The sequence below is a fragment of the Nicotiana attenuata genome, unplaced genomic scaffold (assembly GCF_001879085.1).
Source record: "Nicotiana attenuata strain UT unplaced genomic scaffold, NIATTr2, whole genome shotgun sequence".
Taxonomy (NCBI): domain Eukaryota; kingdom Viridiplantae; phylum Streptophyta; class Magnoliopsida; order Solanales; family Solanaceae; genus Nicotiana; species Nicotiana attenuata.
In genome coordinates this window covers 95,151-112,054 of record NW_017673016.1, presented here as the reverse complement: position 1 = coordinate 112,054, position 16,904 = coordinate 95,151, and the positions used below count along the sequence as shown (strand labels likewise).

Genomic DNA, 16,904 nt, shown 5'->3' with positions numbered 1-16,904 from the left:
ATCCTCCTCCACCAATAATGCTGCCGCAAATCCTCATACATCTTAGCGGCGCCCGGATGAATATAGTACCGGAAACTATGGGCCTCCTCTAGAATCAACTCTCGAAGTCCATCCATATTAGGAACACAAATACGACCCAGCATCCTCAAAACTCCATCATCTCCAACTGTAACCTGCTTGGCACCTCCGTGCCGCACCGTGTCCTTTAGGACACACAAATGGGGATCATCATACTGCAGATCTCGAATGCGCTCCAATAATGAAGAACGAGTGACTGTGCAAGCTAACACACGGCTGGGCTCAGAGACATCCAACCTTACGAACAGATTGGCCAAAGCCTGAACATCCAAAGCAAGCGGTCTCTCACCAACTGGAATATATGCAAGACTGCCCTACTGGCTGACTTCCTACTCAAAGCATTAGCCACCACATTGGCTTTTCCCGGTTGATATAAGATGGTGACGTCATAGTCTTTCAGCAGCTCCAACCACCTTCTCTGCCTCAAGTTTAGCTCCTTTTGCTTGAACAAGTATTGCAAACTCTTGTGATCCGTGAACACCTCATATGACACGCCATATAAATAGTGCCTCCAAATCTTCAGCGCGTGAACAATGGCTGATTACTCCAAATCATGGACTGGATAGTTTTCTCATGAATCTTCAACTGACGTGAAGCATAAGCAATGACCTTGCCATCCTGCATCAACACCACACCAAGTCCAATACGAGATGCATCACAATAAACTGTATATAGCCCTCAACCTGTAGGCAAAACCAACACTAGCACCGTAGTCAAAGCTGTCTTGAGCTTATAAAAACTCGCCTCACACTCGTCCGACCATCTAAACTGGGCACCCTTCTGAGTCAACCTGGTCATCGGGGCTGCAATAGACGAAAACCCCTTCACAAACGATGGTAATATCCCGCCAAACCCAAAAACTCCGGACCTCTGTAGCTGATGTGGGTCGGGGCCAGTTCTTGACTGCCTCTATCTTTTTTCGGATCCACCTGAATACCCTCTGCTGAAACAATGTGACCCAGGAATGCAACTGAACTCAACCAGAACTGACACTTCGAAAACTTAGCATACAACTGATTGTCTTTCAAAGTCTGAAGAACCACTCTCAAATGTTGCTCATGCTCCTCCTGGCTGCGGGAATAAATCAAAATATCATCAATGAAGATGATCACGAAGGAATCCAATAAGGCCTGAACACTCGGTTCATCAAATCTATGAAAGTTGCCGGGGCATTTGTCAATCCGAATGACATCACTAAGAACTCATAATGCCCGTACCGAGTGCAGAAAGCTATCTTAGGGACATCGGATGCCCTAATCCTCAACTGATGGTAGCCAGATCTCAAGTCGATCTTAGAAAACACTTGGGCACCCTAAAGCTGGTCTAACAAATCATCAATCCGCGACAATGGGTACTTATTCTTGATTGTGACCTTGTTCAATTGCCGGTAATGTATACACATCCTCATCGATCCATCCTTCTTCTTAACAAACAACACCGGCGCACCCCAAGGTGAGACACTAGGCCTAATAAAGCCCGTATCAAGCAAGTCTTGCAACTGCTCCTTCAATTCTTTCAACCCAGGCGGGGCCATATGATACGGCGAAATGGGCTGAGTGCCCGGAGCCAAATCAATGCAAAAGTCAATATCCCTGTCGGGTGGCATACCCGGCAGGTCTGAAGGGAAAACCTTAGGAAACTCACGAAAAACAGGCACAGAATCCATAGAAGGAACCTCAGCACTAGAATCACGAACATATGCCAAATAGGCCAAACACCCCTTCTCGACCATATGTCGAGCCTTCATATATGAGATAACACGACGGGTAGAATGACCAGGAGTCCCTCTCCACTCTAAATGAGGCAACCCCGGCAAGGCTAAGGTCACATTCTTGGCATGACAATCCAAGATAGCGTGGTAAGGTGATAACCAGTCCATCCCCAATATGACATCAAAATCAACCATATCCAAAAGTAACAAATCTACTCGAGTCTCAAGACCCCCAATCACAACTATACAGGAACGATGGACACGATCTACCACAATAGAATCACCCACCGGTGTAGACAAATATACAGGAGCACTCAAAGAATCACTAGGCATGGCCAGATACGGTGCAAAATAAGATGACACATAGGAGTATGTAGATCCAGGATCAAATAGAACTGAAGCATCTCTACTACAAACCAGAACAATACCTGTGATAACTGCATTGGAAGCCTCAGCCTCAGGCCTGGCTGGAAGAGCATAACATCGGGACTGGGCCCCACCACTCTGAACTACATCTCTGGGACAGCCTACTGCTGGCTGGCCTCCACCTCTAGTGGCCTGACCTCCACCTCCACCTCTAGCTGGCTGAGCGGGCTGACGAGTCCCCCAATGAACCTCCTCACTCTCTCACTCTCTCTCTCTCTCTCTCTCTCTATCTATCTCTCTCTCTCTCTATCTATCTCTCTATCTCTCAGAGGGAAGTATAAGAAGAGCATGACGGACCAAATCAATAAACCTGGTCTCGTACTGAGTAACAGTCATAGAACCCTGCTGGAGACGCTCAAATTGCCTCCGATAGTTCTCCCTCTGAGTAATAGGAAGAAACTTCTCCAAGAATAGCTGAGAAAACTGATCCCAAGTCAGAGCTGGTGACCCAACTGGCCTAGCCAAGCAATAATCTTTCCACCAAGTCTTGGCGGATCCAGATTGTCGAAAAGCAGTGAAGTCGACCCCATTGGTCTCCACTATCCCCATGTTCCTGAGAACCTCATGACTGCTGTCCAAATAATCTCGGGGATCCTCAGAAGATGTACCACCATAAGTAGTAGTGAAGAGCTTGGTAAAACCTATCCAACCTCCACGAAGCCTCCAAAGATGTAGTTGATCCATCACCGGTCTGTGTTGCTACTCGGTCGAAGAAGCGGTACGTGACTTCGCCATCCGCAAAAGAACAAGAGTAGAGGGTTCTCTTTTAGCATTGAGAGAACAAAATCGCACGATAGGAAAGAATAGATGTGAAGTTTTTCCTAACTCTGTAGCCTCTGGGATAAATACAGACGTCTCTGTACCGATCCCTCAGACTCTACTAAGCTTGTCCGTGAATTGTGAGACCTAAGTAACCTAGAGCTCTGATACCAACTTGTCACGACCAGGATTTCCCACCCTCGGGAGTCGCGGGGCAGGGAGTGCCATTGCATAGAGGAAAATAGGCTTCCCTTCCCCCAGGCCTAGTTAACTCAGTGCGATAGCGTGAGAAGCCTTGCGTTCACATAGAACAAATGGTGACCCCCAGAATTTACTCTATGCGATCGATGTAGTTACTATGCGATTGCATAGCACAATAAATCACTGTGCAGTAGAACAGAAAACCAGCAAGCATTTCTAAGTGTAAAACATCCCGTGGCCTATCCGAAACTCACCCGAGCCCTTGGGGCTCTAAACCAAACATGCACGCAAGTCTAAAAACATCACACAGACTTGATCGTGCGATCAAATCGCCAAAATAACATCTTAAACAACGAATTTAGCATAGAAATCTAAGAAAAATCTCAAAACTTTCAAAGTATCAAATTTCACAACTACGGGTCCGAATCACATCAAACGACTTCCGTTTCTTACCAAATTTCACAGACGCATCTTAAATGTCATATTGAACCTGTACCGGGCTCCGAAACCAAAATACGGGCCCGATACCATAAATTTCAAATATAATCAAATTTCCAAAAACTCTTATATATTCAAGAAAACAATTTTCTTTAAAAATTCATTTCTCGGGCTTGGGATCTCGGAATTTGATTCCGGGAATACGCCCAAGTCCCTTATTTTCCTACGGACCCTCCGGGATCGTCAAATCACGGGTCCGGGTCTGTTTACCCAAAATGTTGACTGAAGCCAACTTAAATTTATTTTAAAAGCAAAATTTATTATTTTTCACAGATTTTCACATAATGCCTTTTCGGATACACGTCCGGACTGCACACGCAAATTGAGGTGAGGCAAAAAAGAGGTTTTTAAGGCCTTGGAACACAGAATTTACTTTCAAAACGAGTGATGACCTTTTGGGGTCATCACAGGTCCTCATTCTATACATTTTTCAACATTGTGTTTGGATGATGACATGGAAATCGAGTCATCTGAGCCTTTGGAGGAGCCAATGTACGAGGACCTTGGTGCTTATATTCTGGAATTTATCATGCCAGAGAGACATAATTACATACCTCATTTGAAGGCCAAGAAGTGTAGAATGCGATATTGGTTGCTTGGCCCAATTAAATTTGTCTCACCGCCCGGGGAGCATAACAAAAAGCTTGATGCCATGTTAAGGGTACAATTCATAAGTTCGAGATGGAGGAAAAAAGTGGTTTACGTCATGCTGCAACGTAAAATTAGGCACTTGTTGAGAGGCAACCCATCTTTACTGCTTTCTTCTATTGTGATATTTTTTCTTATTGTATTATTTTATATTGATGTTTTATTTTGCATGATTATAAGAATAGGAAGCGCAACCATTGGAAGAGTGCAAAAGCGAGTTAGATGGTGAGAACTAAGTGTGGGGTGCCACACAAAGGACCATGTATGGGGAAAGTCTGAGTACCCCGCGAGCCGATATTGCTTCGGCCTTTGGCCTTTCGGGAAGTTTCTTGCCCACCCTTGTTATTATTTTGCTTTATTTGTGTATTGTGGACACTGCACTCTTTTAAGTGTGGGGTGGGAGAATTCTCTAGATGATTAGTACTGGATATAGAAAAATGATAACTTCTTATATTTGTTTTAGTAGTTGTGTAGTATTTTAGTAGCTATGAAAATCGAAAAAAAAGAGAAAAATTGGACTCTTCCCGACGATGGATTTCCTAGACAGTTTTCTTGAGGGATTTAAGTCTAAAGAAAAAGGACAAAAAGATTTTCATTGTAGGTAGTGTAGCAATTTCCCCTTGGTTCTCCTTTGAGCCGCGATTCTTTTCCAGGGATTTTGTTTGAACCGGGTATAGTTAGTTTTTTTTTGAAGTAGGAAACCTCGTGCTATGAATTGAATTGAAGCAATATCTCTTGACTTTGTTATGCCTTGAGAATAGTGAGTACTTTAGTTATGACGCTTAGGCTCAATTTTTGACTCTTGTATAAGTACCTTAAATTGTATGATCTCAACTTTGCTTAACTTCTTTGACTAGAGTGTCTTGATGAGTCCAATACTAAGTGAGTTATGTGCCATGTGTGTGTAAGGTTTTGTGTTATTCTGTGCATTGCAATTGATGTCTAGAACTTGCCCCGTGTGTTTGCAAAGCGAAATAGTAGTTTTGTTCAGTCTTGGAAGTGATATAGGCATTTTTTTGTTGAGCCATAGATATATTTTACCCGCCTAATTGTTATGTATCATAGTTAACCCCTTTGAGCCTGTAATCCTGTTTCTTTGGCAACCACATTACAAGCCTTACCCATTTGTTTGAATTAACTATCTATTTGAACCTTTTCACCTCTCATGAGCACTTGAATTGTTATGAACTTTGTAAAAGTTAAAGTGTGGGGTGGTTGGTTTGGCTTTTGAGCGGAACTAATGAAATAAGGAGAAAGGGCAGTATTTTGAAAGAAAAGTAAGAGCCACTTGAAAAGAGAAAAAGAATATATATATATATATATATATATATATATATATATATATATATATATATATATATATATAGTTGTATTGTTGTGAAAAATATTCTTTGATAGTGGTGACTTTTGATGTAATTGTGCTTAAAGAAGTGGGGAGTTAATATATATTGATGTGAAGGTGGAGTTATGGTTTGACATAAGTGTGGGGTTTTAAATGTTAAAGTGTATGTATTAAAGTGCTTAGGGAGGTGTAGTCACTCTTATATCTAAATGTACCCTACCCGTCCCTCAGCTTACATTACAGTCAAACAAAGTCCTACTTGATCCTAGACCGAATGAGCTCGATTAGTCGAGTATTATACTACGGGCAAGCATATGGTTCATCTTTTGTGGCATATGAATGTTATTTCTGAGAGTGAGTGAATTCTTTCTATTTTGAGTTACTAAGTGTTCTTAAATTTTATTGTGTGGAACTACTCTCTTTTGTTGTTTGAGGGCACTTGATTCATGAAGGAAAGGTAATTTCAGTGACCTCTATGTTAGAGTAAGTGGGTGAGTTGAGAATAATGCGTGGTAATTGTGAGTCAAATCTCGAGGTGAAGGTTACACTCTTGTGCTTAGTCTATTTTAAATATTCGTGGTATGATGAGTTAGGAGAATTGTTTAAAAAGGCCGTGTCTATATAAAGTGTAGTTTGATTGCTCGAGGACGAGCAATGGTTTAAGTGTGGGGTGTTGATGATAGGCTAGAATTATGTATATTAGTCGCTTATTACACTCTAATTTACCGCACTTTAATTGAGTTTGAGCTTTAATCGATAGTGTTCTTCTCTAATTATGTGATTTATGCCTTGTAAGAGTGATTCCGATCTATGTAGGCGTTATAGAATGAATTCAAGTGATTTGGAGCTTTGAAGTCTGAGTAAAAGCCGGAGGAATTAATCCGGGATTGTGTTCGGGGATCAATGGATGATAGTTAAGAACGAAACGGAGAATCGAGCGGGCATACGACATATTGTCTAGTAAAATGCACATAATTTTTCGCTCAGAACTCCGTTTGCGCTCCACAATATATCGTTGGAAAGCTATTTGAAAGGGCTACAACTTTTATGTTTTGCATTTTTGCGAATTCCCATTACCGTGCTGCAGCGTGCGCCGCAACTTTGGAATTCTCTTGTAGTCTGTCAGAATCAACTATCAGAACTTCCCCACAAGCACACTGTACAGTGCGGCGCGCCTGTACAAATTTTACAAAGCCAAGCCCTATTTCGCGCAGGAAAGGATGTTTTGTCTGGGCCCGACCTACTTGGTATAAAGACATATAAAAATGCTATTTTGAGGACTTTTGACACATCTTAGACCTAGGGAGAGCACAAAGCTACCGTAAAGGCCGGGTTTCATATTTTCTTTCACCAAACTTAGTATTTTTTATGTCTCTTTGTATGATTTGTTGTTTGGCTACCATGTCTATGTTGAGCTAAACTTCACGTTCCAGGGTTATGGTTCTTTCATGAATATTGTTATTCGGATATTGATTTTGATTTCTTACTTTATCATATTGGGTTATTTATTCAATCCTGCGCTTAATTATTTGATTGCTTGATCACCAATTGAATACTATCTACGAATCTAGAATTGAACTCGAAAGTGGGAATTCTAGATTGCATATAGGATTGAATAGAGCAAGTTCTTGAACCTGGGCATTGGGGAACGAATTCGCGGTTAGGATAGACATATACCTAATTGCCTTGCTTGGTTGATTTATAGGAATTATAAATGCGTTCTTGTTAGTTCTAACTCCATAGGCATATAGGAGTTAGGTTAGCTTGAATAGGCGAGTAAGAACTCGACAGATTCTTATGAGCAATATTAACCCTGTTAGCCATAAAACTAGATAAATTAGTTAGTCGATTCAATTGAAGAATACAATAGGAATGTTAGATAGCCCATAACCCTAGATCGTTTTCATCACATTGATAATATAAAAATATGCTTTTCCTCTGTTTATAGTTCATTAGTTATTTTCTTTTTAGTTTAATTACTCTAGCATCACTACTTTTGGGTTTAATCCTTGTTTAGATAATTAGGATAGTCTAATTTAGTTAATAGTTAATCAAAAGTCCTCGCGTGTTCGACATCCGACTTTTAGTCACTTTATTACTTGACGACCGCGTATACTTGCGTGTGCGTTTGGCCGCAACATCCATCTTGGCGCTTGGAATTTTAACACTTGGTGTAGGGTCAAGGGTACTGCTCTCATGTTTTGGATCCATGGCCTCCCTAATAAAGCGTTATATCTCATATCTCCTTCGATTACATAGAACTTGGCTTCTTGGATGGTCCCAGCGACGTTCACCGGTAATGTTATCTCCCTTTTGGTGGTTTCACATGCCATGTTGAAACCGTTTAAAACTCGGACTGCAGGCACGATTTGATCTTGTGGACCGAGCTGTTCTATGACCCTCGATCGGATGATGTTGGCCGAGCTACCTAGATCAATTAACACACGCTTAAATCGAAATTTATTAATGAGTACGGATATTACCAGTGCATCGTTATGAGGCTGCACAATCCCTTCTGCTTCTTCGTCGTTGAATGACAAAGTTCCTTCGTGCACATAATCCCGAGTCCATTTTTTCCTTGTGATGGATACTTTGATGCGTTTTAACATCGGCCGCTGGGGAATGTCGACGCCACGGATGATCATGTTAAGGACGTGCTAAGGTTCTTCCTGCTTGACCTGCTATTAGTATCTTTGTTCCTGAAATGATTCTTGGCTCGATCGATCAGGAACTCTCGGAGATGTCCGTTATTGAATAGTTGGGCTACTTCCTCCCTTAATTGTCGACAATCTTCTATTCTGTGTCCGTGAGTACCATGATATTTGCACATTAGATTAGTATCCCTTTGGGCCGGATCGGACTGTAGAGGTCGAGACCATTTAGTGTCTTTGATGCATCCGATGGCAGATACGATAGTGGCGGTGGCGACGTTGAATTTGTATTCCGATAACCTTGGCGCTTTTTTAGGCCCGATACGCCTGTTGAAACCATTTTTGTTCATGAGTCCCTGGTTGTTTTAACTTCGATCACTCCTCCTTTAACTTCTTATAGGGTTTTGCCTATACCCACTGCCTCTTCGGTCTCCACTATAAGGTCGATATCGATCCCTATACAATCTTGGTTCACGATCAATGTCTCTCTTGGCTCTATCGACGACTCATTTGACAAACGAACACAGAAGGTCCCCCAAGTCGATCATCTTCAACCCTGATTTTAGATTGATACCGGTTATGCACATCGGCCCAAGTAACAACCAGATATTCTACCAAATTTTGTTTCAACTGTGAAGCCACAGAGCTTCGAACATTGAGTCCCTAGGTGAAGGCCTGAACGGCCCAATCGTCCGCGACCGGAGGTAGGTCCATCCGTTCCATTTGAAACCGTGATACGAATTCTCTGAGCATCTCATTATCCTTCTATTTCACTTTGAAAAGGTCTGATTTCCTGGCCTCGGCCTTGATAGCCCCGGCATGTGCTTTTACAAAGGAATCTGCAAGCATATCAAACGAGTCAATAGAATTAGGAAGCAGGTTGTGATACTATAGCGTAGCTCCCTTCGACAAAGTTTCTCCGAACTTCTTTAGCAGGACAGACTCGATCTCATCATCCTCCAAGTCGTCCCCTTTGATGGCGCACGAGTAGGAGGTCACATGCTCATTTGGGTCGGTCGTCCCATTGTACTTAGGAATCTCGGGCATGCGGAACTTCTTGGGGATCGGTTTCGGAGCTGCGCTTGGAGGAAAAGGTTTTTGAACAAACTTCTTAGAATTCAGGCCCTTTAATATTGGTGGTGCTCCCAGGATTTGGTCGACCTTGGAGTTGTAGGTTTCCACCTTTTGTCATTGGCTTCGACCTTCTTCTCTCCCTATTCTATTCGTTTCATTAGTTCCTCGAGCATCTTTATGCTCTCGGGGTTGGTTCCTGATTCAATTTCATTCGGCCTCTCCATGGTCGACTCATTTCTGCGGATGACTTCCCGAGATAGTTCGGGCTCGATTCTGCTCGAGGCGTGGCTTTGGTTCTGGAGCTGGGCTATTGCTACCTGTTGAGCCTGTAACATCTCGAAGATTACCCGCAAGTTGATCCTATCATCTTCGCCGCCGTGCGTATTTCGTGCAACCGATCAAACATCTCTGCGGATGCTATTTTCAGGATCGGTGGGCAAATTTGCATTGATGGCCACATGCGAGCTAGCGTCGATCGGGTCTGCGATCGGAGCTCCGTCGAGATCGGTTGGGGGCACCTCGTTTCTGGGAGTCACGTTGTTGTTTTCGCCATGGTGACCGGACTCGGCGTCTACATTTAGAGGGGCTGACTGGGAGTTCAACATTTTGGATTTTTACCTGAAATCAGAGACGCATCAAAGAACATGTGTAAAATAGGTGTTATAGAAGTTTGTATCAAATAGCCACTATTATCCTCAGCCCCACTGTGGGCGCCAAACTGTTTGCTTTCAAAATCGGATAACATTTGAATTTGTAAGTGGTTTTAAGAATACGCGGATTAATTTGACACAAAGCTATAAATTGGATTAGATTGATCAGGTAAAGATAATATGAATTCAAACCATGTGAATAGGACAATTTCAGCCTTAGCAAAAGTGTTCCCCCTCAGTCCGGGCTTGCTATAGTCAACACTGGTGAACAAGTGAAAAAAGCTAGATAACAGAGAAAATGATAATATATTGCCTTGGAACGCGTGTTTCAATGCGTTACATGAATTATCAAACCCCCTTTATATAGTAGGGGAGCGCTACTTTAGGTACAACTCTATAAAAGGTAAAAAATCTTCTGATTAACTGATTGTCGGTCCCTTATCGATACGTGCCGAGATGCCCGCCGTGATATCTGGACGGTCACAGATATTTCGGCCTTCTGTTGGCTATGCTTGATTGTCCGATAATGTTCCTCGAAGTTGTTCGAGGCTAGGACCGATTCTGCTACTATGACCTCGATATTCACGAGGGCAGGCATCGTGTCCCCGCGCTCTGGCTCGATGGGACTTTCGGCTTGATTTTGGTCCCTTTCCATCACATCTCGAGCCTGGCTTATCTTGTCGGAAATCGAGGTGCATCAACATGATCTCACACTAAATAGGAAAAAGGTAAGAATCTTTCTAAATACTTTTTGTTATTTTCAGTTTTGGAGTTGGAAGAAATAGAAAAATCTAATCAACCTTAAAAGATATTCCGATAGTAGACCAATCCGATTTTTTTCTCTTACCCTATATTTATGCAAAATTAATGTATAGATGATATGTGATCTTTACGTACGTTTTATCATTTAACCAAAATTATATTTATTATAAAGAATTACCTCCTATGTCAGTCGACCCAATCTCACAACAAAAAATAGCCCATATTTTTAAACTTTACCCGGCATAACCCATTTTGCAGATAATGCTTAAAAATTATTTCATCGGTTAACCTAGCGTGGAGAAGAGAACTAGACAGCCTCCTTTATCCTTTTTTTTCTTTCTTCAACTTTCAGAGTAAAGATATCGATGACGAAGTCAATCGAGAGGTCGCCGGCAAAGTTAACGATGTCATCGGAAAATAAATATTGCGGTGGATAACATCCTTTACCCATTTTTTCCTTCAATTTTCAAGGTAAAGAGGTCAACGATAAAGTCAGTGAAGTCATCGGAGAATGATCTCCTGTGGTGAATAGCCGTTTTACCCACTTTATGTTATTTTTGTTCTGCCGGAAAAGAATTCATTTAAAATTGAACCACTTTGTGTTTTAGCAAATGATTTGCTCTAGTGTTGTATTCAGACAATTTTCAAGTTCTTCAGATGTTCTAGTTTTATCTTCTTTTATAAAACAATTCCATCTCCATCTTCTCTCCTCTTTAATTTTCAGATCTAACTTCCTCTGAAAAACTCTCTTTTGATTATTTTGGTANCTCTCTTTTGATATTTTGGTACTGAAATAGAGGTGTAATATTGAACATAAGATGTGTTCTGGTATAAATATTGTATAACCACTATTTATACACACTTATACATTATTGTATAATTTTGTATAAATGTGTATAAATGTGTATATATGTTCATAACATCACGTAATTATTTATTTCTCAATGTATAAGGATATATATACATTGTCATTATGTAAGAGGCCTCCATGGAAGTTTGACACTTATCTTCTTCTTCTATCTCTTATTCTTTTGATATACATTATTATACATTCCATATACAAGTTTATACATAGTTATACATCATTATACATGTACTGCATATGTATAATCAAATAATTTTTTTCATGTTTTTTTACTTTTTCTAGAATAATTCATGTATAAATCTACGTTCCTTGTTGATTTCTCCGCCAAATCACGAACTTGCAGCAATTGTTTTTCAATTTTACCAAATAAGTTGAATCAGCGAAATTGAAAAAATGTAAGCTACTCGGTTCTTTATCTTGTTTACCATTTTTGAGGAAGAATACTTTAGCTCGAGCAATTTTATATTTTGATTATAGGATGATATATTAGGAGAGATCACTAAAGACAAATTGGTGGAGAAAGATCAAAATTAGATGACGGAAGAATTAGAAAATCTCATGACTTTACAAATCTTAGCCTATTATTTTTGGGCTACAGATTTGTAAAGTTATGACTGGGCTGTTATGTTGCAAGTGAGATGTGTAAGTTGTATTTATGTGAAATTATCCCTATTTATTATCACCACAATTTATTATCAAACATAAATAAGTTAATGGTGAAGTCAATATTTTCCTTAGCTGTACTAATAAGAATCCTCCAAAAATGGCCATATTTCATTTTAGTTTCCCCCCTCCAAATTAGCTTTTAAACCCCCTTTACCACAGTAAAAATAACCCTTGGCGCCAAAGGCAGATCCTCCAAATCATAACCCCGCGCGCGCGCGAAAATAAACCGTCCAAAACGCAACCAATTCAACATTCCCGCCATGTCCACTTTCTCTCCTTAAACCCTCCAAAATGCGACCCGAAATCCCCCAATTCCCTTTCATTCCCAACCCGAAATCAAATGGATCTTTCCGACATTGCCCAAAAGCTCGGTCTATCTGAAACCAAGCACATTGTACGTAAAGCCGCCGAGCTCCGTCGTCTCGCCGATGTCCAATTCGATTCCTCCGTCATCGGCGTCGTAAGTAACTATTGTTATGAATTGGTCGTTTGAAAGAAGAAATTTATTCGATTGGAATGTAATTTGGAACAATGTTAACCAAAAATCTATTTGATTCTTTTCTGTAGGGCGAGATATGCAAGGCTATAATTTGCCTAGAGATTGCTGCTTCTAGGTAATGAGAGTCAATTAATGATGTGTCAATTCCTAATTGGTTCGGGTCAATTGTGTAAATTTAGGGATTGGTTCTATGAATCCTCTATATGTGTTTCAATTAAATTAGGATCTGTATCAGTTTTGTGTTGATTTATAGTACTACATAAAAATAACAAAAAGTGTGTTGAATCCTCTATGTGTTTCAATTAATTTTTTTCGGGGTTGATATTGGATGTCAAAGTACCGATGTATCAATCAGCTGGGCAATGTATAACTTCTGTTCTATTTTGACTTATTTTGTCTTGATGCTAAATTATTTGTTTTATAAGGCAAATTAACTGTCTATTTATTGTATTGCATCAACACTAAAAAAAGGGTAGCCTCATCCACTAAGCTCCTTATATCTGCGGGGTCCGAGGATGGGACAGACCAACATCGGGTCTATTGTATGCAGCCTTACCTTGAATTTCTATATCGAGTTGTGGAAAATTATTGTGTCCGAAACAAAAAATTATTTTATGTGCTGATGAGTTGTGAAATATGGTATAATAGGATTAATATTTGTGTGTCTCATTTTGTAAGATGTTTTGATGGTAGGATGGACATGGTGTTTGATCGTCAGACAGCGATAAAATTGAGTGGGATGTCTGAGAAGGCTTATAACAGATCTTTCACTTCAATGCAGAATGGGATTGGAGTGAAGTGAGTTGTTAATCTTTTGTTTCAGTCTACATTTTCCTTTTGTGAATCTGTACATTCCTTTTGGAGCCAAATAGTGTTTTGTTATGTGTTAGATTCTTGCTGACGTGAATGTTTCTTTGATTCTACTTTGCAGAAACAAGCTTGATATTAGAGAACTGGGAATTCAGTTTGGGTGTGTCAGGCTCATTCCTTTTGTTCGTAAAGGTCTATCATTGTAAGTTTGATTGTCGAATATTACTTACTCATGGTTTTACAGAATTGTACTGCCTATGATATTTGATTGAATGAGTTGGAACCAAACTGGACAAGAATAAGCTGCTTTTGTATAAGCAATTAGAGAAATAGGCTTCTCACAGTGAATGAACGATTCAAATTGTTTATTTTCAGGTACAAGGATCAGTTTCTTGCATCCTTGCCACCTTCTCGAAGGGCAAGTGCTGATTTCACTCGACCTGTGTTTACTGCTGCTGCATTCTATCTGTGTGCAAAAAGGCACAAGGTTTGTTTGTTCTACTCTTTACTTATTGGCAGTCTTGCTCTCTTGTACTGGTTGTAGCAGCATGATAATTTGGTATAAAATGCCTCATTGTTTCTTTGTCTGTGTTTTGCAGCTCAAGGTTGACAAAATGAAGTTAATTGAGCTTTGTGGCACATCAGAATCTGAATTTGCTAGTGTAAGTCCTTATGCTCCTTTACTTCCTTCTCACTTATTTACTTAAGCTATCAGTTTGCTATACTATGGTTCTAATATTTTTGTGGATTGACATGATATAGGTTTCTACCTCGATGAATGATCTTTGTTTTGATGTTTTTGGTATATCAAAGGAGAAAAAAGATCCTACAAAAGTAAAGGGGAACCGAGGTACCACATGCTGATTAAGTTCTCACTCTATTGCAAGCAAAATGTGGTTCAGTGCTTTTCAATACATAAGAAGATAATTAACACAGTGATTTGCATATGCAGAGCTGCTAGATGTATTACCTGAGAAAAGGACTGTTGAAGATGGTGGCTATTCATCTGAGGAGGATAATGTAAATCATAGGAACTCTCTTGAATTTTGCTACTAGTTAATAATGCCATTCCACTAATCAACATAACTAAGGAACACGAAGCTCTCAACTCAGATGTAAAAACATGTTATATACGCAACGAATAGATGGTAGGATACATCCTACAATTCTTGAGGACATAGGGTCTGTGGCAAGCCACACAGATGCTTATTTGAATCCCTAAATTGGAAAAAAATATGATGAATTTGACTTGTTACTGGCTTGTCATTTTCACCATAAAATAAAGCATGGTTGAATGCAAGTTATAATCTCTGCAAAACTTTGTGCTGGTGTTATATAATTAAAATTCTTACATCTCAGTTAGAGTTGTATGTTACTGAATTTTGAGGCCTTTCATTTTGCAGTCATCAGCATACAAGAAGCGCAAACGTATGGACGAACATGCTTACGAGGAATGGAAATCTACTGTCCTAGCATCAAATAATCAAACTGGCCAAAAAGGTAGAGTAAATGCATATCTTATCAATAACTAATTGTTCCCTGAACATTTAGTAGCTACATTAACTTATGTGCTAATGGAAATTGTCTGTTTATTCTTGTAGCTCCTAAACAAACCAAACAAGCCCGACTCGACTTCATGAAGAAAGTTCCTGAAACAAGTGCAAGCTACATAAAACTCAATAGTCCTTTTCAGTTAGACAAATTTTAGTTGATTTTTAAATACAGTGAAGAAAATGATTGGGAAGAAACTTCCTTTTGTTTTCTTGATACTTTAGTTGACTAGAGAAAAAACAAAAGAAGGGAATTTAGAAGTGTTTCATTGAACTTTGATGGTGGTAGGCCGCTACTACAACTTAATCACCATTTGGATTAATCTTTTGCTCAACAGCAAAGTTTCTCTGTATAGATATAGATTATTTTTATTTAATAATCACATCACATGCTGTTGATAGTTCAATTATTGTGTATTCTGTGACCATATTCTTCTATAATACTTAACTCATTATCTTACTATTTATAGTCATGTCTTTCAGAATTATTATCCTGTATGCACGTAATCATAAAATGTGTAGTCATCCACTCTTGACGAAATGTTCAAAACGAAAGGATGCTTTCACAATTGGAGACCTTTGTATTTCAAGAAAGATAGAAAAGGATGCTTCCGCAATTGGAGACCTTGTCTTTGAATAGGGGTGTATATAGGTTGAGTTGGTTCGGATTTTATAATTACCAAACCAAATCAATTGTGTCGGGTTGTTAAATCCAAAGACCAAATCAATAAAACTCGGTTTTTTTTCGTATTTTCGGGTTTTTTCCGGTAAATCTTCGTAGAACAAAGCATACAACTTGTGCTTAAAATATTTCTTTAATCCTAGTAAGATACAACTATATAAAGTATTTTTCAAGAAAATAATATAAAATATGAGATGTGTCATGGCACTATCCTAAATATTGAACAATAAAATTATATAATATAAATATTGCTAATTAAAAAGCTATAATAAAAATAAAAATAATCTAAAAGTACTAAGTCATGCTAAAATAAGTAGACTAATAAGGGAGTATTAGTTACATGACTAAACGCTAAAGAAAAAATAAAAATAGGTTATGCATTTTTATCTAAATTATTGCAAAACCAAAAATAGATGTTCAATACAATATTGAATTGAATGTCTTTTGTTAGCATTAGTATTGATTTGATTTTGGTTTGGGCTTTTGTTAGCATTATCTAATTTACTAATATTAATGGCTATAAAACTTATTGGAACATTCGAAAGTTCTACGTGCAACCTTGAAATAATACCTTAAAAGATAAAATTATGAATTTTTTTAAGAAATATAAATTACATCACAATAAATATATTTATATATTAAATATATCTAAAATTTCTATGTATGTAATGTCAGGTTGGTTTCGTTTCGGTTTGACTTTCTTTAGTTAAAACCAAACCATACCAATTATGGTCGGGTTTTTTTCTTTTCCAACACCAAACCGAATCAAACCAAACCATGGTCGGGTTTTTTTCTCGGTTTGACTCGGAGTATCGGGTTGGTGCGGTTTGTCGATTTCCTTTGTACACCCCTTCAACTTTAAATATACACAAAAGTGAATCAAAGTAAGGATAAAACAAAATAATTTTCTACTCAAATTGTTTGCCAAGATCAATCAATGAGTCAATCACCTGTTGCCAATCTCGAGATATTTTTCTCCATTTGCGAGACTAAAAGTAAAATTATCTAACTAAAGAGGTGTTCCAAGGTGTT

General features: G+C 39.1%; 1 protein-coding gene across 1 annotated transcript; it reads left to right on the top strand.

Annotated features, from left to right (window-relative positions):
* Window positions 1-12,539: 12,539 nt before the first annotated feature.
* Window positions 12,540-15,597, top strand: LOC109215201 (origin of replication complex subunit 6). The gene is made up of 10 exons (XM_019379220.1): window positions 12,540-12,791; window positions 12,899-12,945; window positions 13,524-13,628; window positions 13,762-13,842; window positions 14,016-14,127; window positions 14,240-14,302; window positions 14,403-14,490; window positions 14,593-14,660; window positions 15,044-15,140; window positions 15,242-15,597. Exons 1-10 carry the CDS (start codon window positions 12,672-12,674, stop codon window positions 15,346-15,348), a joined length of 888 nt encoding a protein of 295 aa, XP_019234765.1. The 5' UTR covers window positions 12,540-12,671; the 3' UTR covers window positions 15,349-15,597.
* Window positions 15,598-16,904: the final 1,307 nt, after the last annotated feature.